This window comes from Micrasema longulum, unplaced genomic scaffold, assembly GCF_059751315.1.
Source record: "Micrasema longulum isolate JH-2025_06_02 unplaced genomic scaffold, ASM5975131v1 h1tg001048l, whole genome shotgun sequence".
NCBI classification, from domain to species: Eukaryota; Metazoa; Arthropoda; class Insecta; order Trichoptera; family Brachycentridae; genus Micrasema; species Micrasema longulum.
Window position 1 is genome coordinate 1433706 of NW_028278236.1, and position 26094 is coordinate 1459799.

At 31.6% G+C, this 26094-nt stretch overlaps 2 protein-coding genes across 3 annotated transcripts in view; one reads left to right on the forward strand and one right to left on the reverse strand.

Moving 5' to 3' along the window:
• The window catches only part of Abl (tyrosine-protein kinase Abl), a 64500-nt gene extending 58333 nt beyond the window's left edge, over window positions 1-6167 (reverse strand). The window contains exon 1 of one of the 2 annotated variants that reach the window (XM_088233006.1): window positions 5616-6167. In XM_088233006.1, the coding sequence (XP_088089132.1) occupies window positions 5616-5742 (127 nt within the window). In that variant the 5' untranslated portion in view covers window positions 5743-6167. The remainder of the gene's footprint in view (window positions 1-5615) is intronic. The other variant, XM_088233007.1, reaches the window with a different exon arrangement.
• A 2595-nt stretch (window positions 6168-8762) lies between these two features.
• Window positions 8763-24630, forward strand: LOC148277353 (ras-related protein Rab-18-like). The gene is made up of 6 exons (XM_088233008.1): window positions 8763-9193; window positions 11390-11557; window positions 13187-13325; window positions 16288-16410; window positions 23421-23529; window positions 23889-24630. Coding segments are annotated over exons 1-6 (606 nt in total). The 5' UTR covers window positions 8763-9128; the 3' UTR covers window positions 23891-24630.
• The last annotated feature ends 1464 nt before the right edge of the window (window positions 24631-26094 follow it).

Genomic DNA, 26094 nt, shown 5'->3' on the forward strand with positions numbered 1-26094 from the left:
TATTACATATTATGTCAGTAAATAAGTTCTGTGCCGAGACATATTTTTACATATTTATTTTGATTTAAAATAAAATTAACAAAGTTATTTCCAATGTAATATTTAAATACGCATTTTTTAAATAACGGAACATAAAACTTAAATTTTACTTGTAAATTGATCCAATATCTGACTACCAAACACTATTGTATACGATGTATAAATAACACAAGATAAAATTAAGTAAAACTGGATTTCAAAACATACGTTTTAAGCTACTTTAGATGGAATTTTTGAAAATATAAATTTCATAAACCTTTTGTTTTAGATATGATGGCGCCTAAAAGAATGCAGTATAGTGAACAGTCAGTGAAAGATGCGTTGTTAGCTGTGGAAAAAGGAATGACAATATACAAGGCCAGCAATTTGTATAAAATCCCAAAAACAACATTGTTATACAAGAAAAAGGGCAAGTATCCTGTAGAAAGAATAGTTGGACATCCTACAATTCTAACTAATCACGAAGAACGTCAGATAGTCGATTGGATAATATTTATTGGAGAAAGGGGATTTCCGGCGACCAAAGACCAGTTACTTGACAGTGTTCAATTACTATTATTAAAATTAAAACGCGAAAATCCCTTCAAAGACGGAAAACCTGGCAGGCGTTGGTACGAAGGATTTTTAAAAAGACACCCTGGCATTTCGCAAAGAGTGTCACAAAATTTAATTAGAGCAAGGGCGAACGTAAGCGAAAAAAATTTAAGGCAATGGTTTTCTACTGTTAAGAACTATATCGATGAAAATGATTACACAGATGTTTTGAATGACCCAAAACGCATTTATAATTGTGACGAAACTGCTTTTTTTTTAAGTCCGAAGGAGTCGTCTGTCATAGTGAAAAAAGGTTCGAAATCTGTTTATAATTTTATACACAACGATGAAAAAGAATGTCTTACTACACTTGTGATGGCTAATGCAGCAGGAGACCTCCCCCCCCCAATGATAATTTATAAATATAAAAGAATACCACTTTCGCTAGCCAGAAAAATGCCACATGGTTGGGGAATGGGCAGATCTGATTCCGGGTGGATGACTGGAGAAGTGTTTTATGAATATATAGGAAACGTTTTTTTTCCATGGCTCAAAAAGAACCAGATAGTATTTCCTATAATTTTATATGTTGACGGGCATTCGTCGCACATGACTTTGGCGCTCAGTGAGTTTTGTAAGGATAATAAAATTATATTGATTGCTTTGTACCCAAACGCAACTCATATATTGCAGCCCCTCGATGTAGCCCTATTCCGTCCAGTCAAATTAGAATGGAAAAAGAGAGTTCACCAATGGAAAATTGATAATGAGGGTAAAAAGCTTATGAGAGAAGATTTTGCCCCTTTATTAAAAACTGTATTAGAAACAGCTGGTAATATGAATACTCTTCAAAATGGATTTAGGACTTGTGGGTTGTATCCATTTTCCCCAGAAGGAGTCAACTATAGAAAACTTGATTTTAAAAAAGCGCGTCCTTGCACGTCAACACCATCATCGTCTTGTCCTAAGCACGTCGTTACTTCTCAAAATCTGTTGAAAATTCCTAACAACAAATACAACGCCGTATTTCTACGTTTATTTGAAAATTTACTGACAAACAACCAAATTGATGCATTTAATGATCAAACAAATGATACATGGAATGGTCCAAAGGAAGACGAAAATTTGTTCTACATTTGGAAAATTACGAAGAATTTAGTCAATGAAAATATCGGATTGGTCACAGGGAATAATGACGAATGTCATTTAGGGTATGAAACTTTCGTTAACAACGATACGTTGAATGAGTCTCTCATAGCGTTTGACGATAGTTTTTGGTCAACAACAGGTGATGAATCTGAAATTATGACAATGGTGGTAAAAGATAGTGAACTAATTCCCGAGAAAAACAGTGAACCAATGTCCGTTTCTCTTACCGCAAATTTAGATCGAGAACTCCTAGAACAAGCGGGCACAAGCGATACTAATCTCAATGAAGCGACGCCTTGTAAAACTCCTAATTCTAAAACAATTATTAATGCTCTTACGCCCTTTAAGCAGTGTCTGTTTTGGCCAGAAGATAAAGTGGTAGAGAAAAAGAAAATTACAAAAAGAATTCCAACTGTCATTGTTTCATCAAACGATTATATTAACTACCAGCAAAAGGTCAAAGATGACAAAATGAAAAAAGATGAAGAAAAATTGGAAAGGAAAAGATTAAAAGAGGAGAAAAAAAATGTGGTGCTTGAGAAGAAACAAGGAAAGATAAAAAAAACAGAAGTGCAACGGAGTTGTTTAAATGACTTTGGCGGTTATAAATTGAATGAGTATGTAATTGTAAAGTTTGAAGAAGAATATTTTCCAGGGATTGTGGTGAAGAGCAAAGATAATGGTTCCGCCTTAGTCAGAGTAATGGTTATGAGTGGCCAGAATTGGAGGTGGCCAGAAAAAGAGGATACTATATGGTATTCTTCTGAAGAAATTATAAAAACAATTCCAGAACCGGAATTGCTGAATGCGAGGGGAATTTACTCCATCCCTGATATAACAATATTACGCTGTTCATCTGATAAGTAAATCAATATTTTAGGTATTTCTTTTAGTAAAAATTATTTTACTATTTTTTTTAGTTACCTCTATGATTATTAATTGATATTTTTCTTATGTGTTGTTAGATTTATTATCAAATATATTGAATAAATAAATCAAAATCTTTTATTTCACTCCCGGTCAGTAATAGGATCACCATAGGTCAGTATTAGAGTGAAATCCATTTTCAGTATGTCAGTAATGAATACAAAATCTGGATATGTTTAATATTTTTTATTTATTTAAATTGCTTGATTTTTTACTTTTATTTTTTTAACGTATTGAAGTAAATTCATCAATTTTAGAAATAGACAAAATTATATAGTTTCAATTACCAGGTATTTAAAAACAAAAAATGAATAAAAATGTCTGTCAGATTAAGACACGAAATGGGTCAGTATTATAGCCGTTTACCTTAATATGTAAATTTAATATAATTGTTTAGTAGGCTATTCGCTTTGTAGCCGCAGAACGTGCTTGTAAAAACTTGCACATTTGATACTAGTAGCAACGAGTTGGATATAGTTGTGCCCAGTGATGTATTCATATATATTATATTGAGTTTTTCTACTGACATTTCTTGGTGGAACTGCATTTTTAATTATAATAATAAGAATACGTAAATAGTTTTATTCCACTTTTATTTATAAATTTTTACCAGTATTATTTTAACCAGTATTATATTTACCAGTATCATATTTAAAACCAAAAGTGCTTTGTAAAATGTGCGATAAAAATAAATAAATAAAAGCCTCCACAGCAGTGGTGATTTTATAGCCGAGGAAAGTGGGGCTTCACCTCAATAAAAAATCAAACTCCACACATTCACAATGCAGCGCGTTGAATTAAAAGCTTTAATATAATAATACATTAACCTTAAAACAGCCCTCGTCCAAAATACAGCTTTTTGCAACGCTCGGGCAATGCATGTGACATCTTTAGTCTGTCAATTTAGTCGCCAATGCGATATATAATAGTTAATAATAGATACATGTTGATAAAAGAAAAGAAAAACTTTAAATGAAACCGGCTTGTCAGTTTGTTTAAGACTGTATTAGAGTTTTTGGATACTAAAGATGGCATTTTAAAAGAAAAATTGATCAAATGGTAACCAGTCATTGCTTATTTTGAATCTATTGATTTGTTAGCTAAATTTGATAAAAACAAAGTCCATCATTGCAACTTTTTTTGCATGAATAAAACTTATGAACCTAAACATCGGTCGGCGTGAATTTTTTCAGTTTACAGATTTGGCACAGACAAAGTGCCAGAATGATGACGTTTAAGCCTACGTTCAATGTTTGAATGTCCTTAACACAGACTCTGACATTCGGTTTAAAGATGTACTGACTATGGAAATACCACAGTGGATTATCAATCCATATAGTGACATTGAAGAAACGGATGTCATGTTACAAGAAGAACTGATTGGAATAATAACAAACGAAGAACTTAAGGTGCAGTTTAGAAAGTGATATCGGCAATTCTGTCTTCAGAGAGACATGGACTATCGCGAGAATGTTTTTGATAGCTTTTCAATTTTAATAACTCACGGAAAGAGGTTTTAGCGCAGTTGCCAAACTTCTTAAAAAATAGATTGGAAACCACTCGCCGAGGAGATTTAAAGTTAAACCTGACTCAATTGAAACCAAATATTGAAATTTTGCTATCAGAGCATCAGGCTCATCCCACTCATTAATATTTATTTTTAATTGTGCAAAAATGTTACTTGATTCTCATTTTTTGTCGTTTTAATTTCTCCCCAAAAATGTTTTCTTTCTCTGTTACAACATTTTATTGATTTATTTATTTTATTTTATTTTATTTTTATTTTTGCACCACAACAGGCCAGGAGGCCCAATTACTGTGGTGAATTACATCACAAAACACCCAGGCTTGAGAAAAATCACATTGAATTTTCGTGTTCTCACCGGGAATCGAACCCGGAACCTTATGTGAGTGAATCAAGCGTCTTGACCACTACAGCACGGAGGCTGCCTATCATTTTTAGATAATAAATGTACATCTATAAAACTTAATATTCTTATATTATTCAAAATCTTCCTCTGTACAGTAAACCCTATAAAAGTGAGTAGTTCTGCGTCAGCTTCAACAACACATTTAAAGTTGAATGAATAAAAAAATATATATGAAAGCAGGGTGTCTACGCAAAACATAAAAAATCAACAAGGGGTGTATGAGACAAAAAAGATTAAGGACCTCCGATCTAAATGACTTAAATATATGTAAAATACGTACACATACATATATATACTTGAATAAAAGTTTTTTTAAAAACCAACATAATAATATTATAAGTACTGTGTAGATATTGGACCTGAGAAACAAGCCACTGTCGCAGGCTTTTAGGCATTTCTACACCGGCAAGCAACCGATAGCCCAACATCTGCACAAATACTTTTATATATGACAATATTGCACATAATTTATACATCAAAATACTATAAGGATATAAAAAGAAATGATAAATATCATGCATGACATCAAACAATTATTTAAAGTTTCTTTGTGCACTTTGCAATGTTTAATATTTTAAATAACTCACATTATGCGAATATATTTTTTACAATAACAAAATAAGCGTACAAATAAAATCCTTATTTAAGACTAAAATCATTTGTTACAGAATGCTACTAATTTAACAGTTAATTACTGTACAAAAAAATAAAAATAATAGAATGTTTAAATAACAGAAAATAGGTAATCAAATTACATAGATAAACAATCAAAATTATTTCATGTCAATCCTGTGTAGATTATTTTTTATAATTTAAACAGGAAACTGAAATACATTTTAAGGAAGTGAGTGCTAAATCCATTATTATTTACTAAACTGTGTTCGAACATGTAACATAACCTGAAAAAACGAAAAAAAATAACAAAATCCAAAGACTTCAATGGATAGTGAGGATACATCACAGTTGCAAAAAAAAACAAAACAAAAATATAACAAAAACAATCCAACTGTAAAAATACAGATAAATTTGACATACCGCTGTGTTCCGTAAATATGTTGGACCCCAAGATCCTGGGGTCTTTTGGAACCCTCGGCTTGTTCCTGTTGTTCCGAATAGATGCTCCACTTGTCACCCCTCTTTCCTTCCCTTGTTGAGCACCCATCGTTGATATTATTGAGAGACTATTCTCTTTCTATCATAGAACTCATTTATTTCATAAAAATCGCGTCACACATACTAGATCAACAATAATTCCCAACTTGTTTGAAAGCATATGAGGAATGCAAATGGTCTGACGGAAGACAGGCTTCATTCCGACAAGCCAGGTACCGAGCAAGATATTTAAAAAAGCTATGCTTAAAGATGGACTGATTCAATATTAAAGTACGCAAGCAACCGCGAATTAGTCACTAGTAAAATACTGTTTTACTTTAAACTCAAAAATGACACTCCTCGTCTGCAAATGTCTAATTGCTGGCGCTGGCGAAGCAGCCTAAAACCTGACATCTTTGACGTCGATTTGCGTCGATTTTTTAGTTTGTCAAACGCCCAAAAGCAGCACTGTTGAGTAAAGTGTTGCACGCTTTTCCATTATATTGCTAGTGGTACAATTGATTCAATCCTAGGTAAATACTTCGTTAGTAACAATATTCATAATATATTTATCGGATGTATTGATCGGTATTGATAATACTCAAATGAGTATGTATATCAGTGTTGATAATATTTAAATGTGTATGAGTTTGCGAATGCAAATAACATCACCATTTCGTTCCCTTACCAATTGGTGCAAAAGAAACTTCACTGTCGTACCAAAAGTAAATATCTCAATTATAAATTTGTGTAATGAAAAATCTTATTTTTCGAAAAGAATATAAATTTGAGGTTTGAATTTTAAAATATCAGTAATTGGTTTCACTTATAAAATATCATTTTTCATTGTATTTATGAATACAACCAAATTCTTTATTTTTTCCAATTCTGCGCCGTGCGCCCAAGACAACATATAAAACTGTGTTTTTTTACGGGTTTGAATGGTTCTAGTTCCCATAATAAACCATTTTTTTAAAAGCGAAACAATATAGGGACACGCCAATTGTAAATATCTATAAAGTGTAAAAAATATCTTTCCGCTGGTTTGGACATGTAGAGCGAATGGACAAAGAAAGAAAACCTAGGATAACATAGCTTGATCAAATCCAACAAATACTTGATGATTGATATGGCAAAAGTCAGATTAATCGGCGCGCGTGCATGAGAAGATATATGAATGTGGAGGAAGCAAGATCTGAATGCAAAGATAGAGTGATGTAGCTTCTATCCTCTCTCTCTACCCTTATGGGGAAACGGTGTGATAGTTTGTTGTTGTTGTTATTGAAGAAAAAAATATTTCTTTAATGCCACAATTCAGAGAGAAAATACGTGAATCCGTTAGTATGAAGAAAAGTTGGACCGCGTTTGCTCTTAAAGTTTAATATAATTAAGTATACTTACAAAATTTTACATAAAAATCTTTTGGAAAAACCGTTCGGATAAACGTTAAAAAGATGCATCTTTTCATTAGTAAGTAGGTACCTAACTATGTACCTAGGTATTCTGTGTACGATTGAATTCCAAATAAAAAACAATGGATACTCAAATATTGAATTTAAGTAGCTACCTAAGTACTTGTTTATGTTTAATTTCCAAAACATAAAATGATCTTTTATTTTCAAATAAAGAATTCTTTTAGCAAATGTCAAACTCTGCTCAGGGATGCACTTCAGTAAGATATGCGATTTTCAAAATTGTATAGAATATCAGTTGATATTATTTTAGTATAGCCAAAAATCCAGTAAAAAGAAATAAATGGGTAGGAATTATAAAAAAAATCAATTAAATAATCTGACTGAATCCATAAAAAAACTAATTTTGTTTGCAATCATTCAAAAACCAGCTTTTTTATAAACAAAAAAATAACCTCCATCCATAGAATTAAGAAGAGTCCAGAAGGAGCATAGAATCATATTTGAATACATCGGACTGTGACCAATAATTTCCCTACTATGCCCCACATTTGCTGCGTGCATTCGTGATGTCGCCATAACACAAATGTAAGGTAAAAAAAGCAATCTGTTAATTTCTCTAAAATTTTATTGTGAACGCGGAAATATTGATTGACACAACAGATTAGATAAGTAAAGGGTCATTTAATAAGAGTAATTGAATTATTGAACTTTGAACTTATACAACAAATTTTATTTTACATAAAACGGATATTTTTAAATAATGTTAAATAATATTTGATGTTTTGAAGACAATGTCGGTCAAATGTCCACCACCGAGTTGTTTAATCTGAGGTCCAATTTGAATTATTTCTCTCATTAGATGAGCAAAGTAGGGTAAAAAAATTTACTACCCTGGCAACACTAACGAAATTTCGATTTTGATTCTTCGATAATCTGAAAGACGGAAAAATAATTCGATTTTGGAATGCATTGTAATGCATTTGCTTCTTAAACATTCGTTTGCTAATAACATATGAAATGTGATACCACCCTGTTTCTTTAAGATCCTGGCAGTATTTTTACACTTTCAAAGGACACAACACGGCATTCAAATCAGGAGTTGCGTACTGAGTGACGTCTACAAAGAAACTAATGAGTCAAAACGTAAACCTACTCATTTATGAGTAGTTTAGTCGCCTTCTGTTTTATGTACTTATGTGGTTTCTGGATTATTCTTAATTCTATGCCTCCATCATTTTTTTTGTATCCACATTCTCGGTGAATGCAAGCTTGGTGATGGATAAAAAAAACATTTACGCTCCTCACTCTTTTTGTACGTAATAAATTGAACATTTTATGAGCTTTGAACCTTCTCGTGGCAAAGATGTACATTTATCTGAAAACCGCACGTACATCGGTCGGGTAGTTATTCAGTCCATAGAGGACAACTAGGTATTCGAACATTGTCTTTTATAAATAGATCTAACTATTTTACCAAGCCTAGGAAATCAATAAAAGAGATTCAAGTGATAATTTTTAACATTTTATAATTTGTAGGGTGGTTCGAAAGTTGCAAGAATTATGTAACACGTTTTTTTTCCGAATTATCATGTTATAGTAGATCCAAATAAACGAAAAAAAAACGTTGCATGTACCTACCGTGACGTGCACACTGTGCATTTATTTTTACTTCTATGGATTTCTTCATGAAAAGTCAAGAGTGACACTGACGTCACTGACCACAGACTATTCACAGTTCACGTACTAAAGTAACTAAAGATATAATAATACACTGAAAACACTGACATTTTAAATCGTCAAATCCGTCTTAATAGTAATAAATATAATTATCCTAAATCGTATTATCTTTGTGTTGTGCGTCGTATTTAAAAAACACATATTTTTGTTGTAGTTTACTTTAGTTTATTTATTCGAAACAGTACTGCTATGCGGAAACTATTTAATACTATGAATAGAATCAGTTGTATTGAGTAAAATACTTGATAAAGTGCATGTTTTATAATTTATTGTCTTTGTGTGCCGTTTAGCTCATCACATCAATATGCAGAATTCTATCATCAAGTTAAAAATTTTGCTTATCGGGAAAAGCGGAGTCGGTAAATCATGGTAGGTAATCCTAAAATAATCCTGTAATCGATTAAATTAATGAATCTCACTTGCCATGGGCTATTTCTTTTCCCCGTTATTTGAACAATGTGATTATTTACACTATTCATGATGGTTTTATTACGGTTTATGTATTATATTTTATCTTTATACATAAAGAGTGCACTTTCAATTAGTTCATATTCAGTTCAAGCATATTTTAAGAAAGTTTTTACTTGGTTGATTGGTACTCGGTTCAAAAAGAGTCATTCCGCTTTGGCGCTAGATGATATTGAAATTAGTAATGTTTTGATACGAAAGAGCTAAATTTAGTCAATTAATTAGAATCTCACATTCGGTACTTGACCACGCCTTGGCTCTCTTTAGAAAATCATATTATATCGATACCTAACAGTCTCTTATTTTACTTGATTCATCGGGAATTCCAAAAACTATTGTAGTTGATCACTGTTGGACGATTACACTAGGAAAATTCGAAAGCTATTTTTTTTAAAGACGGTAAAGTTGAAGTTAAATTCTCTTTAGCAATTACGAGCACACAGTTTCAACTTTGCTTATCTTCTCATGTATAATTTGACAGTAGGAGAAATTACAAATATTGATAGCTATTCCGCATACCACAGTGTAAATCTACATATAAAAGAAAATATCACATTTTCAGTGTTCGTTTGGTGCACAGTTTTTGCTTTAATTGTGATTTACTTGTATTTCAAATAATTTTAAAATAGCTGCTTTTTAGCTCACAAAACTCTTGAAATTTGATGGAGAATTGTCAATTTTAAATTGACCTTGGGGACAAAAAAAATTTAATGGTTCAGATTAGATAATTTAACCCTAGATATCTAACTTTCGTCGCATTGACAAATACGCAGTAGAAAATACGCTGTATCTTTTTGCCGCACACGCTGATGATTGTGTTGTCGCTTGTGTCAACTCTGTGCTTGCCACGGTCTTTTAATAGAAATAATTATGTCCAGCGACGTTTGTTTCATATATCTGTAGAAATTAGGTTGTTGAGGGTTGGAGCTCCTACCCCAGTTAGAGATTGACAGAGAAGACACGAGGTTGCCGTTTGATGCGTATTTATTACATGGCGAATAAATAATGAATTATGTTGGGTGAGTATAGCGGCGATTAGAAGTTGCAGTAACTGCACTTGAACTATATGCCGGAGCTGAGTGACTGCGTGGAGCAGTCTTCGGGCTGGCTGGATTGAACAGACGTTGACTGGTCAACTGAACTGGGCGTTGAGCGCACCCTGTGATCTCTTTTTAGGCTGAGTTCCTTTGTTGTTCGTCTCTCGATGGTAGGGCCGCTGGTACTGCAGGACGATGCTCTCGTGTTTCACTGAATGTAATGAATTGAATTCAATAGAAAATTCTGACTTGCTTCTTGGAGTCATCGCCTTATAATTTCAGGTGAAATTATTTTGCATGTGTGGGTGTGTCATCGGTCATGGACTATGAACCCCACATATGTGTATAATAAACATGTTTTTAATTAGAAATATCCACCACAAAAATCGTTCGTCGAATCGAGGAATGATTAGGTTTTATGGAGTTTGTACCAACGTTAGGTGTCCAGAGTTAAGGCAATTAGTTTCAGTGCATGCGTCAGATTATTTGATGGCTGAGATTTTGTGCTTTGCGGCATAAGACACATTAGTAACACTTTGAAAGAAATGCTGCCTCGAATTTCCAAGGCTTCTCTTATCTTAGTCAGAGTGAATTCTTTCTTCAGGAAGTAATTTTCATCCGGTTCAGCTCTGTTGGTCCGCTTTCCTAGGGGTCATCCTTCCAGTTTTACCATTCATCGGTAGTTGGTGCGCCTCTCTTGCAAATGTCAATCCATTTTATGGCAATAACTCTCCTGCTGGTTTATCTGTGAAGATCGTACTTGTTAACTTGTGTAACTATAGAACATATATAATGATTATTATGTAAAGATGGTGTGATACATGGAAAATTTCTTATATATTCCATTTTCCAAGATATCACTAAAAGGCGATTTCATACCTTAAACCGAGATTAAGTAGTTAATTAGCTGGGCTTAGTATTGTTCCAAGCTTTTGCAAAACAAACAATTTAGAATGTTGAATAATGATAATATGAATATTCATGAAACTTACATCTATGGAATATCATGGTTCTGTGTGTTGTTATTGAGATATAATCAAGTTTTTTGTTCGCATTTTAGTGTAATGCAAGCTTTTGTAACCGGGGATTCCGACATATCTTTGTCGCCGACTATTGGAGTGGACTACAAGTTTAAAACAATTGTGGTCAATGGAGAAACAGTTTGTTTAGGTATTTGGGACACAGCCGGATTGGATATGTTCAATGCTCTAACTCCCAATTATTATAGGTGAGTAATTATTAGGTGATAACATAAGTTGTGTCCGTTTTTTTCCAAATTAAAAAATGAGCACCAAAAGTCAAACAGAATAGTAATTGTATTGAGTTTTTCTACTGACATTTCTTGGTGGAATTGCATTTAAATTATAATAATAAAAATACGTTTATAGTTTTATTCCACTTTTATTTTTTATTTTTTACCAGTGACCGGGTTTCGCCGTGACCGACATCGTCAGACTGGTGGGAGACTTAACAAATTTCTATGTCATATACAAGTGCAAGCTGGGGTTGTAAATCATGATTTTATATAATTATGGAAATAAAATAGTTAAAATTAAAATCATTTAAGTATAAGGTAATAACAATTATAAGAATATAAGTTTTGTTTGAATGTATATAATAAAAACTGGTGTAAATTATATAATTTTATGAATTTTTGTACTGAAAATGTATTTGAATTATATGTATTTAAATTTAATTAAAACTATAACAGGGGCCGCTGGTTGGCAGTTTTATCAACAGCTATGTCCTCCGGGCCCGAGGTAATTAAGTTATTCTCTGAAAGCAAAATTCCCGGCAGTAAATTCTTATTGATTAATTTCATTGTTTGTATTTTAATGGATACAATAATGACGATGTCGATCACGACGAAACCCGGTCACTGGTAAAAATTTATAAATAAAAGTAGAATAAAACTAAATACGTAATTTTGTTATTAAAATTAAAATTGTAAAGGTTTATACATCATTCGAAAAAAAATCTGTTCTACAAAATATTGTGTTTACTTTTACGTTATGTATATTATTTTATTTGATTTACAAGGCTTCAAAATGGAATGTCAAGTACACAAAAGTGAGCATTTTTGATACCTTCTTCTGTTTGCATTCAATCAAGGGATAATGAGACAAATGAGAAAACAAATAACGAGAATACATTATTAACTAATTTGTTGTAATTGTTTTTTTGTTGAGTCCTCTTGTCCTTCTTCATTTAGAAAAAAACAGACACAACTTATGTTAACACACATAATGTGACAAAACACTTGTATTATTCTATGTTCCCTTTAATCTTGTATAAGTATACATCTGAACACATTGTGAAATTTTATTTATTTGTGAAATTATATGTCCATAATTTTTCTCTATTTCACTTAAAAATTATTTGACTATTTTACTTAGTGAATTTATGTGAATAATCTTGTGAAATATTTTACCTGTAAATTTATGTAAAATATTATACCCATTAATTTTATGTAACGTATTTTACGCATTAATTATCCCATCTGAAAGTCTCGGCTTAACATGGATTTTATTTCTAGTAAGTTGGGACATGAATTTGAAGAAAGTTAATATGCTTATTGTAAATAACTGTATTAAATTAATAAATATTAATAAAAATAACTTAATATTGTTGTTACATGTTAAGGGCATCCTTCTAGCAGAAATTACCATGTACCATTAATTAATTTATTGATTTTTACAAAATACAAAAAATAAAGTATCTTTACAGTCTACTGGGCTAATTTGAGCCCCAATCAGTGTGTATGAAAAATCGCATGAGAGAGATTACTGACCGCAATGTTTTCATGCACAAGATTTTATGATGAATTTTATGTACCAACTATTCTTAAAATTTACAGAGGCGCCCAAGGAGCTATTTTGGTCTATGATGTTTCTGATCCAAGTTCACTTACAAATTTGAATAACTGGGTAAAAAATTTGCGAGAATATTCTACTCAGAATGTTGTTGGTTTGGTTCTTGGAAATAAGATTGACAAGGTATGTGAGTTTACCAAATGGTTGCAAATATTTTATGCGATTTTTTTAATTATTTCTTATTCAAATTCATACAAGATGGTGCCAAGGGGATTCATTGGTATGGCAATGATGAAGTTCAGTGTTTTTTTTTTTTTTTTAAATAAACTATCAAGCTAGCCAAAAAAAAAAACAAAACATTTTTATGTATCTTAATTATCATAGCTGATTATCTTAATTATATCGTGTATCTTAATCATAGTATCTTAATTATATCATGATTTTTATATATCAAAAGTTTTGTAATTACTCCACTTGTGACGTCACAAGTTTTCGTCGCTGAGTTCTACTGAATTTTAAAGTAGAGCCCCGTAGAGTACAAATGCACTAATGGTTGAAAAAATAGGCCACCGGAAACTTGAAATCTATTACAATACATAACAACGCTGTAATTAATTGTTTGATTCTAAAGAACTTGTGACGTAGATCAAAGTAATTGGTTTTTGTTCATTTATCCATACATTTTTGTTAACGCTATGATTTTTATTGCGTGTAACAAAACATTTTTTACATCCAATTTCCCGTAGCACCAAATTCCTCATTGCAATAAATGACAATCATTTATTAGAAGCATTTTAATTTAAAATAAGGACATTGAATTAAACGTAATATTGGAGGTATTTCTATGAAATTTACAGTGTTTCGAATAATAAGATCTCAAATTCTGCATGTTTAGTGAAGTTTCATATTTTCAGTAAATGTTTTTAGAATTACTGTTAATATTTTTTCATAGTTATTTTTACTCAACTTGAATGTATTTTTCATACTTATTTTTCTGTATATTTAAGCGCCCTTGAGGTATTATTACGTAAATGGTGCTATATAGGTTATCCATAATAATATAAAAGCGATGTACATCTATCAAATAATTTGAATTCTTCTGTTATTCTAGGTATCTTGCTATTTATACACAGTTGATGACAATTTATTAGTGTCCTGAATAATTATTGCCTATAATTATTTTATTTTTATGTAAAAACACTTGGGAATCTGATTTATTTTCATTCTTTGTCAAAATTTCATCAGAATTTGCCAAATCATATGCATTGAAATGTATTGCTTTTAACTCATCGCACCACTAATAAAGATGACATAATTAGTTCATATAACATACTATTTAATTTTGACACATTTTTTTATTATAATATCATTAAGACTAAATTAATATTTTGTAATAAATAATATGAAATAAATTGTGATTACTACATTTTATTATGAAATCATTAACCGAAATATACTTATTTATGTAATTTTTATGAATAAAGTTATTGTCATTCAGTTTTAATGTAAAAAAAATAACTTCAAAAACAAACCGGCGAATCGCCGGCTTTGTGTTGCAATGGGTTAAATATCTTATATGATACGGCTCATTGTTTGTCAATATTACAAAAAAAAAAACTCTCTTCATTTTATTTAAATAATAATTTTCAATGCATTCCTATATGCTTTTACTAATACGAAATATTACATTCTTTTGCATTTAAATGTTTGTATCTAATGATTTAGTGAAAAAAAAAAAAATTGACTTATTCCTTATATACAGTATATTTTTACCCTAAAAAATAACATACAACTGTTGATTACTTTTATTTTTTAACCGTCCTCCATAATATTAAACTCCATAACTAAGGAATTTGATTGGTGAATTATTATAAAAATGAAAACTTTGTTATTTTTTATTATTTTATTAAAAAACACAACTATCGTTTCGGGAGGCACTCCTCTCATTGTCGAGTGATAAAGAACACCTCTATCAAATACTTTAGTTGAATAAACATGTAACACTAATTTATCTAAAATAAAACACTTTGTAATTTTTTACCACATACGAGTTTAATACTACTCTACTAGTTTCAGGTATTCTGAATTACCCATCACCAGGTGTAAATATAAACATTTTATTTTAAATAAATTAAAAATGTTTTTCCACAGACTAAATGCTGAAACAACAAATAATATATTTCTAACACTAATAACAAAGTTTTATTTTTATAATATTAGATGTACAACTTTGCTTCCGCTGTTTTCCTATAGATGGCTTTAGTGGTAAGTCGTGGTCGAAATAAATAGAATATTCACGGCTCTAAGGTCATGTTCTGTATTTGATAAGACCAGCTTTGTGTAGTGTATTATGAGCTGTCGAAACCGAGTGAAACATGAAACATGAGTGAAACAGGCGATCATTATCGAACGCAATTAATGCGGTGAGCAGAGTATTGAAATACAAACGGCCACAATACAACAAGAGAAGTGTTTTTGCAGAATTACAATGCTTGACCCCATATTACTAAAGAGGTCAAGACATAATTGGAAACGTTAAAATGAGAAGTCCTACCCCACCTGTCGTATTCTCCAGACGTTGCTCTCTCTGACTATCACTTGTTTCGGTCAATGGTACACAGCCTGGCTGACCAGCGCTTCCAGTCTTATGAAGAAGTAAAAAATTAGATCGATTTGTGAATCCCTTCAAAAGATGACTAGTTTTTTCAATGCAGGATTCAACGCAGGAAAGATGGGAGAAAGTTGTGTCCAGCGATGCACAATACGGAAAATCAAATGTGTAACTAATTTCATACTATAAGGCCTCAATTTCGGATAAAAAATGGCAGAAGCAAAGTTTACAACTTATAATTCATGATGAAGTGTTACGAAGTGAATGCCGATTCAACCAATGTTAGATTGATCGATACTTACTTTACGCCGAAAATTTTTAAATTTATGTTTGATTATGTATTTTGCGAAAAAAATATCTATTCTGTCAATTATTTATTAATAATTGAATTTGTAAACAAGATATATGTGCGATTTTGCGGATTTTGTTTGACACGTTAATCTCATATGTGTGTAAAATTTTGATCAGGATACTTGGATTTTGCTTTGTTTAAGTAATATTTTAATTGATTTTTTAAATGTATAATTCTATTAGGAAAGAGCGGTTAGCAGAGAAGATGGTGAAGTCTTTGCACAACGCAACAGGATGATGTTCATGGAAAGCAGCGCTAAAACATTGGAGGGAGTAAATGAAGCATTCGAAGAACTAACTTATAAGGTACATATACACGCACTACCTAAACACTAGTTGTGGGCTTTACTTTGTAAGCCATTTCAAATTTTCATTGACAGTATCAAATCTGACATCTTTTAGAATGTTTACAAAAACCTCTGATATTCCTGCTATATTAAGTCTATTATTTTTTTATATCTGTAGTGAAATGGTGTACTATGTCAATATATTTGTATTAATGCACTATCAAAAAAGGAGGCAGTAGACAAATCTAGAATCGAGAACACTTGTTCTCGCGTCCTTACGCCTTTAAACCCATCGCTACTCTCGTGTTTTTCGTTGTTTTTAGATCTTTAATAAATCCAGAGAATAAAATAAAATAGATAAATAAGTAAGCAATCCATATCATGTATAAGTATTAAGGTGGTTTGATTTTTTTTTTTTTTTTGGAAATTTAAAATGTCCCTATGTGGGAAAGATGTTCTATGGCCTACAGATTAACCTATTCGACGCGACAAAAATATCCCCGGCTACGTTCACACGCGGCAGTCCTTTTGCCTAATCTTATTTATGACTTTTAACAATAATAACGCTCATATTTTAACATCTTGTGTTAATGAAATCATCACAAAGATTCTAAAGTACGTTTCTAAATGTAAATAAACACCTCAAACGTTACTAAAACTTGATAAATCATCGAAAATAATCTCCCATACAAGGCCAGCGTCGCCATAGCTAGACTACATAAGTAGATGCGTGCATATAGTATATAATAATACGTACCGCATAACAGAGCCATGCGCGGGTACCGCAGCAGACTACACCGCCGGGCACCGTTATAGTTTTTATAGTAAACACTTGAAAAGGTCTTAGATTAAAAATAAAACACTTAAAAATACATAAACAACGAAATGTTTTCTATTATAACTGTCAGAGAAATCAGTATTTTTTTTTGTCATGATATATTTGAAAACATTTGTCAACGCACAGCGGCACATTACACTCCGCACACACAAATTTAGTTTGTTTTCTCATTTTCGGTTTTAGTTTAGAAGTGGCACAGACACGACATCTTCGACGGGGGTTTGGCACTTTTTCTGTTGGAAGAATTTTAACGAGTATATGTTTATTCGTTATTGACGAGGATGCTCGAAGTGGGTTATCGCTTGATGTTGTAGGATGGAAAATATGGGGTACAACTTTGTGATATTTTTTCACTAATTGTTCAATTACTGGCAATTGGAAATCGGCCAAGCTAATTTTTTTTTATTTTATTGTTTGAAACATAATACGTGCATTTAACAAATAAAGGTCGATAATATGAAAAGCAACTTTTCTATACCACTTAACTGATTTTCTCATGCAATTCAAGTTGCTAAGCATCATGTCTGCTTTGTCAACCAGCCCCATGTTTTTATTGTAATCTAATACACATTGCGGTTTTAAAATAGGTTCTCCTGTTGTCCTTTTGGTTTTCCCCGATGACGCCATAGATTCATCGTGAAGTGTTGTAAGCATGTGTACTTCGCGTTTATCGTGCCATTTTATTGCTAGTAATGGAGACTGAGACTTTGATTGCACTTCTCCTTTTTTCAGTTTTTCGAAAATTGGCACACCTTTTCTGTTTTTTCGGACGGTGCCACAGGCGTTGGTTTTTTGGTCGTGAAGATACTTAAATAACTGGGGACTGGTATACCAGTTATCGCACCATAAATTATGACCATTTCCAAAATAGTCCGATAACAGTGTGGTTACTACAGCACCTGTAATACCGAGACCGTGCGTATTATCGATTTCAGTTTCAGCTCCGACGTATATAATAAAATCGAGAATAAAACCAGTTGTGAAGTCGCACAAAACAAACATTTTTATGCCAAACCTGTGACGTTTCGAAGGGATGTATTGTTTAAATAATAAACGACCTTTGAAAACAATAATGCTTTCGTCGATACATAGATTTTCATGAGGCATCATGGTTGCTTTAAAAATTGTTCTGGTATGGTCAAGAAGAAATCTAATTTTATAAAGTTTGTCAGTCGGTGTTTGGACATTACTATCACTAAAATGGAGCATTTGCAACAATAATTGGTACCTGTCTCTGGGCATCGTCATTCCAAAAAACGGAGTGTGAAGTATATAGTTTGTACTCCAATATTCTTCTATCGTCAAACGCTTAGTCCTCGTCATTGCGAAAGTTATAGCCATAAAAACATACATTTCCGAAACTGTTGTGTCCACCCATTTGTGAATTCTCGCCTTTTCCGTAAAATCAACAGTGCTCATTTTGTACTGATAAAACTTATTAGATTCGTTAACTATTTTTGTCATAATTTCTCTATTCAAAAAATGTTCAAAAAAGTCTAGTTCCACGGAATCTTCAGTTAACATTGTATTAGGATTAATACCTGATGCGAAATCATCAAATTCGTGTATTATAGGTACAAAAGGGCCTGCAATCCACGAGGCGTCATCACTTTCCTCGACAGTGATTTCAGTATCGGAATCATAGTTATCGGGTTCAACAGCTTCAGTACTATTTTCACTCTCAGTCATTTCAAAATCTGAGTCTATTGATTCTAAATTATTCAAAATTTCATCGCTGCTAAGACCGGGACCCGACATTTTAAATTTTGGGAACTAAAAAAAAACACTTAAAAAATCAATTTCTAAAAAACACGCACCATAACTTATTAAATATATTAATCCAATGTTCAGTTTTTTTACTACGCGATACTAAAAAAAACACTAAATAAATAAATACGAGAAATATAAATCAAAAAAGTTTTAAACGCGATAATAGAAGTTTACTGATATATACTTAAAATATCTCACTATGTTAAAGCATGTTACACTAAAAACAGGATGCACATTATTACTGTTTGCTTATTATATTTACTATCACATCACCGAATGAAATAAACTCACTAATAAAACGGAACCGATTAATTATATGTAGTTCTTCACATACGCAAAAAAGCAAAGAATACTTCGATTGGGAGTCGTTGCAGGCCGCCGCTTATCTGAACTAAATACCCACTTACGTCACCACGTTATCAACGGCGCGGGAAGATTTAAAACTGCTGTCGATCAAATCAAAATTAGGGTTCGTCTTAAAACTGTTGCCTGATTAGCTGGGAACCATATTTTGGATAAAAGATGCAAGATGTCAGTAGTGTGATGATTCGAAATTTTTTAGAGACAAAGTTTCGACTTCAGCTAGTATGTTTTCATTCAAATATCGCGGGAGAAACTCGCGACTCACCAGTGAGTCGCCCGCGTACAGGGCAAGTACACGGTGGCTCACCGGTGAGTCACCCGCGTGGATTGGGTTAAGAGAAAAATAATCATAAATAAATATTTTTACCATAATATTTGCTGCGAGAATTTTGAAGTTCATGGTAGTATTGAAATATTTTTTTTAGTATTTATTACAAAGATTTATCTTTAGATAAATATAAGATAAAATAAGCAAAATAAATACAATTAAAAAAAAAATTTGTATGTTTTAAGCATTTTCTAAATATTGTTTTTTTATGTTAAAAAAAACGTCAAAATTTCAGTTCACGGTTATTACTAGTGATAAAAACTGGCATCAATTTTCTTGATTTTTTCCGTTTTTTATAATCTTGTTTCTTTTTTGGTTTCTGCAGACAGAAACTGATGCTTCCTTTACTATTTTTACGATTCGTGTGGCTTGACTGTGACAGGAAAACCCCTTGATGGAAGGTAGTATGGCCTCCTGAATAATTGACATGTCTCCTATTGCTTCTGAAATCATTTTGTATGTTTAGTAATTCAAGGCTCTGTCAGATTATCTTACTTAATCAAATCCACATAATCTGTTGCACAAATATCACATTCTGGTAATTAGAATATTCGGATACTTGTAGTAATTTCAGTCCGTTTTATTTTGCAGGCTCTCGTAATTCTCCTGAAAACCATTTTATCTTACATGTCTTCTTTTGTCAGGCAGCACTGATAAAAGAACATTCTCAGTATATGAAAAATTTTTTTTTTTAATAACCTGGTCATAATAATAACTTATTTCACTTAACAAATAACAAGATAGAGCGATTGACTTATACAAATGCTGCGCACTGTAAGCGTTTGATAGTTTTTTTTTTGTTGAACCACATAGAACTTTAATAATGAAAGTTGTTAATGCCACTTTTAAGTCTCGAATAGATTATTGTGAGATGCATTCAGCTTATGAATCCTATTTGCGGTTGAAGGCCACCTCGAGTGCCAAATTTTTCTAGGGGTTCTCTTTGACAGACTTAAATTGAAATGTCCAATGTTTATAGCTTATTTAATGTCCATTAAATATAGCTGATCAGTGCTTAAGTCTTTCTTATTAGTGACTTCAGGGGTGATATTCCAAACGCTCTCGGAGCCGTAGAAAACACTTTTATTCCGTGTGTGTATGTAAATACACGAGTTAAAAATGTTGTCTAAAGCCACGAGTGTGGTTCAGAATAGCACCCCAGGTACCTCGCATTTTATTAAAGTGAATAAAACTATAGGCAGCTTCTCGCCATCTAACAATTTTCCTATTTCTTCCATGAAGCTTCTGAGCTCAATTGTAGTTCCATTTAAATTTGCAAAAATATGACAATTTGAAAGCTTATTGAAATATAACTGGCGAACAAACCACTTTCCATCGAATACAACCAGCTCTGTATGTAAGATCAATATCAAACCTTATAATGTGTTTTACAATTTTTCTAACTCTTAATTTAAAGATACATGATTAATATACTCGGACTCAAGTTCTTTTACCAGACTTATGTGTTTTTAAAAAATATTTTTTTTCCTCTTTTTTAAAAAATATTATGGTTTTGCCTTTACGTCCATCAAAATATAAATCAATCTCATCAGAATCTGCTACAACTGGCCGAGATAATAAAGTGGTTCTTGCTTTTGTTCTCTCAAGCGAATTTAAAATTCGTTCGTTGTTCGATATGTTGCTTTGTGATATAAAGCCAACATCTTGAAGCCAACATACTGATCTAATGTTCAAGCTATGGCTGAAAATTTGGTCACTTCAAGTGTGAGGTCTTGTAGATTTGGGATGCACTTTCAACAATATCTGACTGTGTTGGAAAGTCAGTCTTGCTCACACGTTGCTTCAGTTAGCTCGTATTTTTCTCGAAATGAAATTGTGCTTAATTATTGGGATTGATGCTCGTTTTTAGATATCTTATAACTTCTTAACAATTTCTTTACATAGTTTAGAAATGTCTTCCTTATCTCGCATGTCTGTTTAAATGCCAAAATACGTACCAGGTTACGTTTTTATAGGTAGAAAGCAAATTTGGTAGCATATCACAACCAGACTGGAAAATAGGGCAAACTATGTATTTTCTTAATATTGCTAGTGCAAAACTAGTTCATGTATATAGAGACTCACAATTTACACAACATAATAGTAATTTATTTACCGGGAACAGCGGTCCACAATGCTATTCTGACGGCCGTTTGCTAAGTTTGATGCAGTTTTACTGATTCGAGAGGATGTGCGAAGAGGTTATTTATCAAAGCCATTGTAATATATTATTTAATTAATGATAATAATTTATGCATATTTTAGTTGCAGAATAACAGTATTATTTTTCCTTTATTTTACATACTATGGAAAATCTTTTCCGCATAGGGGATTTTGATAATTTCCAATTTTCTTTCTCCACACAAGATCGATCCACCTCAATGAGTATGCTCCTCATATATGTCCATTGTGAAATAGACCATGTACATGCTCTGCGTGTTTACTTTCTTTGTTGGATTCATTCGGTGACTAGCTCCCTAAATGAAAGCAACTCGGTCTCGCTACATGGGTTGTGCAATATTTATTTTATATATAAATTGGGCGCGTTGAAGATCCTTTGAAAACCCACCGAAGGCCATGCAAAATTTTAGGTTTAGGTTCATTCACATAAAGTGATGCCATTATCTAGCGGCCATGATATGCCGTGATGCTGTTGGCATTACAAGACTGCCGTCTCAATGGTGACCAGGGATGTCAACTTAAAGAAAGTGATTGTGATCACCTAATTTTATCAACTAATGAACTTATTATTATAAAGCTGAGACATATTGCGGCAGGAAATTGTCAATTTAGACAAACTATGCATTATAAGTAGATATTTAGAAGAAGAGGTTTGGAAGATCTTCCATCAGTCGAAAACTATCATTTGGAGGAGAGAGAGATGTTAAAAATCATGTTACAGAGTGTGCGTTTTAAGGTTAAGTGCCAATTTCAAAATTTAATGTATTTTCTAACAAAATCAATCATAACATTGTCATTATAGACAGTCTAAATCACATTTGCACTCATTTTCAGAGACAAAAGTGTTCATCGCCACACAAAAAAAATGTTTAATCAAACCGTTTGTACTTCTATGGCGGCTGTCTTGCAAATAACAGCACAGCTGTTTAACGTTCTGCACATAATAATCTATTTATACTTTTATACAGTATTTTATCTTATATCTATAAAGCATAATGTCATTCCATATTTATTTTTTTTATTTTTATTAATTGTTGATTAAGATAAGTACCTGCGTATTAACTTGTTATACCTTAATACTCTTGGATTTTAATTTTGTATCTGTCATGTAAAAGCCCCCTGGGCGGATATAGATAATAAATAAATAAATAATAATCAATGCTCTCTAGGAAACCTGCACTATCCAGTTTGTACACATGTTTTAATTATGTCTTCCTCCGTCACATGACGGCCGCTAGATGACATCACTCTCTTAGGAAACCATAGCTCAACCCACCCTCACAAACATTCTCACAACTAAGCAAACAATTGTTATTCCTTTGTTACTAGCTAATTTTGTTAGAACACAAAAATGAACAATTATTAACAAGAGTAAACTGTAACTGGCTCATTGACCAGATTTAGATACCAACAATATATAGATATTTATAATAAGTCTGTAGATTTCTTTATTTAAATCAATACATAAATAAATTATGCCAATCAAAATACAATAAAATGTGTTGGAGCAAGACTGAGTTAATTGTTAAAGTGTTCTATAATTTTATAGATTCTTGAGACACCTGGTGCATGGGTGTACGATAAACAAACACGCCCTAATTCCATTGTATTAGACTCTGAAAATTATTCTGGAGGAAAATATTGCTGTTCATATTTTTGTAAGTATACAAACCATACTGCTATATTAAGCTCAGAAAGAATAATATGAATCATATTAACATGGACTTTAAATTAGGTCAAATGGTCAGCGCATTTGTCTACCATGCGGAAGTCTTGCATGATAGACAGACTTTTCCTTCGTCTTCAATTTTGTTGATGATGTTTTCTAAGCCGCCAATGCCTCTCATCATCTTTAAGATTTTTACAGCCTTCTTCGAAATGTTTAGACCAATCGTAAACGGCGGTTTTTTTCATGGCAGACTAAAATGTGACCTAGAATATTTCACTGAAATTTTTTTGTTTTGCAAAATGTATTTTAAAAACTGTGCTGTGTCCTTAAAATTTTTTTTTTTTACAGAATCATGGATATGTGCCTATACGTATTTGGAAACAAAGGATACTTTTCTGAATATGTTATCGAAGATAGACTAAGTTAAGATATCTGTAATGAGGAACTTCTGCCCTACAGGAAATTGGATGCAAAAAATATTTTCTTGCAAAAAATTAAAGCATTAAATTGTACTGAAAAATTGCTTCAAAATGTATGAAAAAAAATATTTTAATAAAAACTAACTACTTTGATTCATACGAATCCAAGAATTTTGATGATGTGGGCAACTTTATTTTCTTAAAAGTTATTTTAATTACTTGTGCTAGCACAATAGGCAACTTGTACATCTTTTTGTATGAATTTTTGAACGTTACCCCAAGAAATGCTCAAATAAGATGGTCTTTTTTTATATGGCAGTTACCATATTATTATAACCTTGTTTATAATGTACAAGGTTTATTTTTCACATTTGAATTTTGTTGCCTGGTATTCTGTATCTGAGTAGTGCTAAGAATGTGAGGCAATGTCAGCTGTGGACTTTTATAGAATGGTTGAAATCTTTAAAAAATGGTCTAACTTTGATAAGCTTCACTGGCATGCTAGAAATGCATTTTTTTTATTTATCAAGGAACTCCTATAGATATATTTTTTTTCTTATGCTCTAATAATTCCAATTATTGTTATAAGCATTTAATAAAAACATTTGAATGCCAATATTATAAATTAATGCAAGTTTTCAATTAAAACAGTAAAATTTGTTACAATAAAATTAAGAATTATAGTTTTATTATTATTATATACTTTCTAAATCATTTTCTATTTAAAATGTCTAAAAATAAAAGTGGTTGCAAATTATTTGGGTATGCATTGTTCATGTATTGTTACAACTTCTACATCCTTTGTACCCACAACCACTGTTCATTCCCAACCAGTATCCGCCACAATAAGACCTCGTATCGTGAACGCGTGTTTATTTTGTTGAACGTGTACCGCATCATAGACTTTGTTTCCACCAACGACCACTGTTCAGCTCAGATAAAAAACATCAATATATATATAAAGAGTTTTTAGGGTTTCTATAAATATGTAATAATACTAAAATCAGAATCTAAAAGAAACCCTTTTTAAAATTATAATAAAAAAACATTCCCATTTCAATAAATTATATATATTTTTCATAATTAATGTTTATCCAACGATTTCTAGCAATGTATCGATGTTTTAAAAACATTGATCTATTGTCATCCCTATTTGTTTACTACCAATGTTAACAAATAATGCAAGTTGCCCAATGTTTGGAAATGTTGTTAGCTGTTTAAGTGTGATGAGCAGAATCTCCTAACTGAAACGGTTAAGCTGTATATTTGTAAGGTTTTCTTACTTGAATGTGAATATACATAGTAATATAAAATGAATCATCTACATTATAAAATATTAAACTTAAAGGCACAACTATTTTGTTTGTAATTTCATCAATATTTACTTCATTTATTGATGTTGGGTACTTACCAGAGCTTTCATCATCATCAACGGACTCACCACCGCTTCTGAAGTGTATAAACATTTTTTTGGAAGAGTATCCTTGCCAAACCCTTTAATAATTTCAAATTTGTGGAACCGTTGAAATTCATGTTTATCAAAAAAAATATGCTAAATAGATTATGCAAACTTGATTCTATTTTAAAAATCGAAGATAAGCAAAAAGATTGATGCACTTACAACAGCATAACTTTTAAAAATGTCTTAGTGCAACGCTAATATTTAGTAAAAATGTCAATGACATTCATACTAACTTAATTAAAAATAAAAATAAAACAAATTGGTTTAAATAGTGACATTTCCTGAAACTTGATTTCTCAAAAATACTCTAAAAATTATATTTATGTTTTTTAATATTTCTTGAAAAAACTCCATAGTTAATGATTTTCATAAAATTATAAATAAAGTTATCAATAAAACTTCTAAAACTCTTGACCAGTCTTGAAGATGCCTACTTAGGCGAAAGCGCTCCTTGGTCAAAATAATAAAAAAGTAAAACCAAACCAAGAAGTTTTATTGATAACTTTATTTATAATTTTATCAAAATCATTCTCTAAAAATTGTATATTATACACCTGTTAAAAAAAAAAGTATTTTAAATTGATAAAATTATTTCAAAATAAACATAGTTATACATTAAAATTCTCTTTTTTTTAGTGCATAGGGTGCTGCTCTATATATATGCCATAGGTTC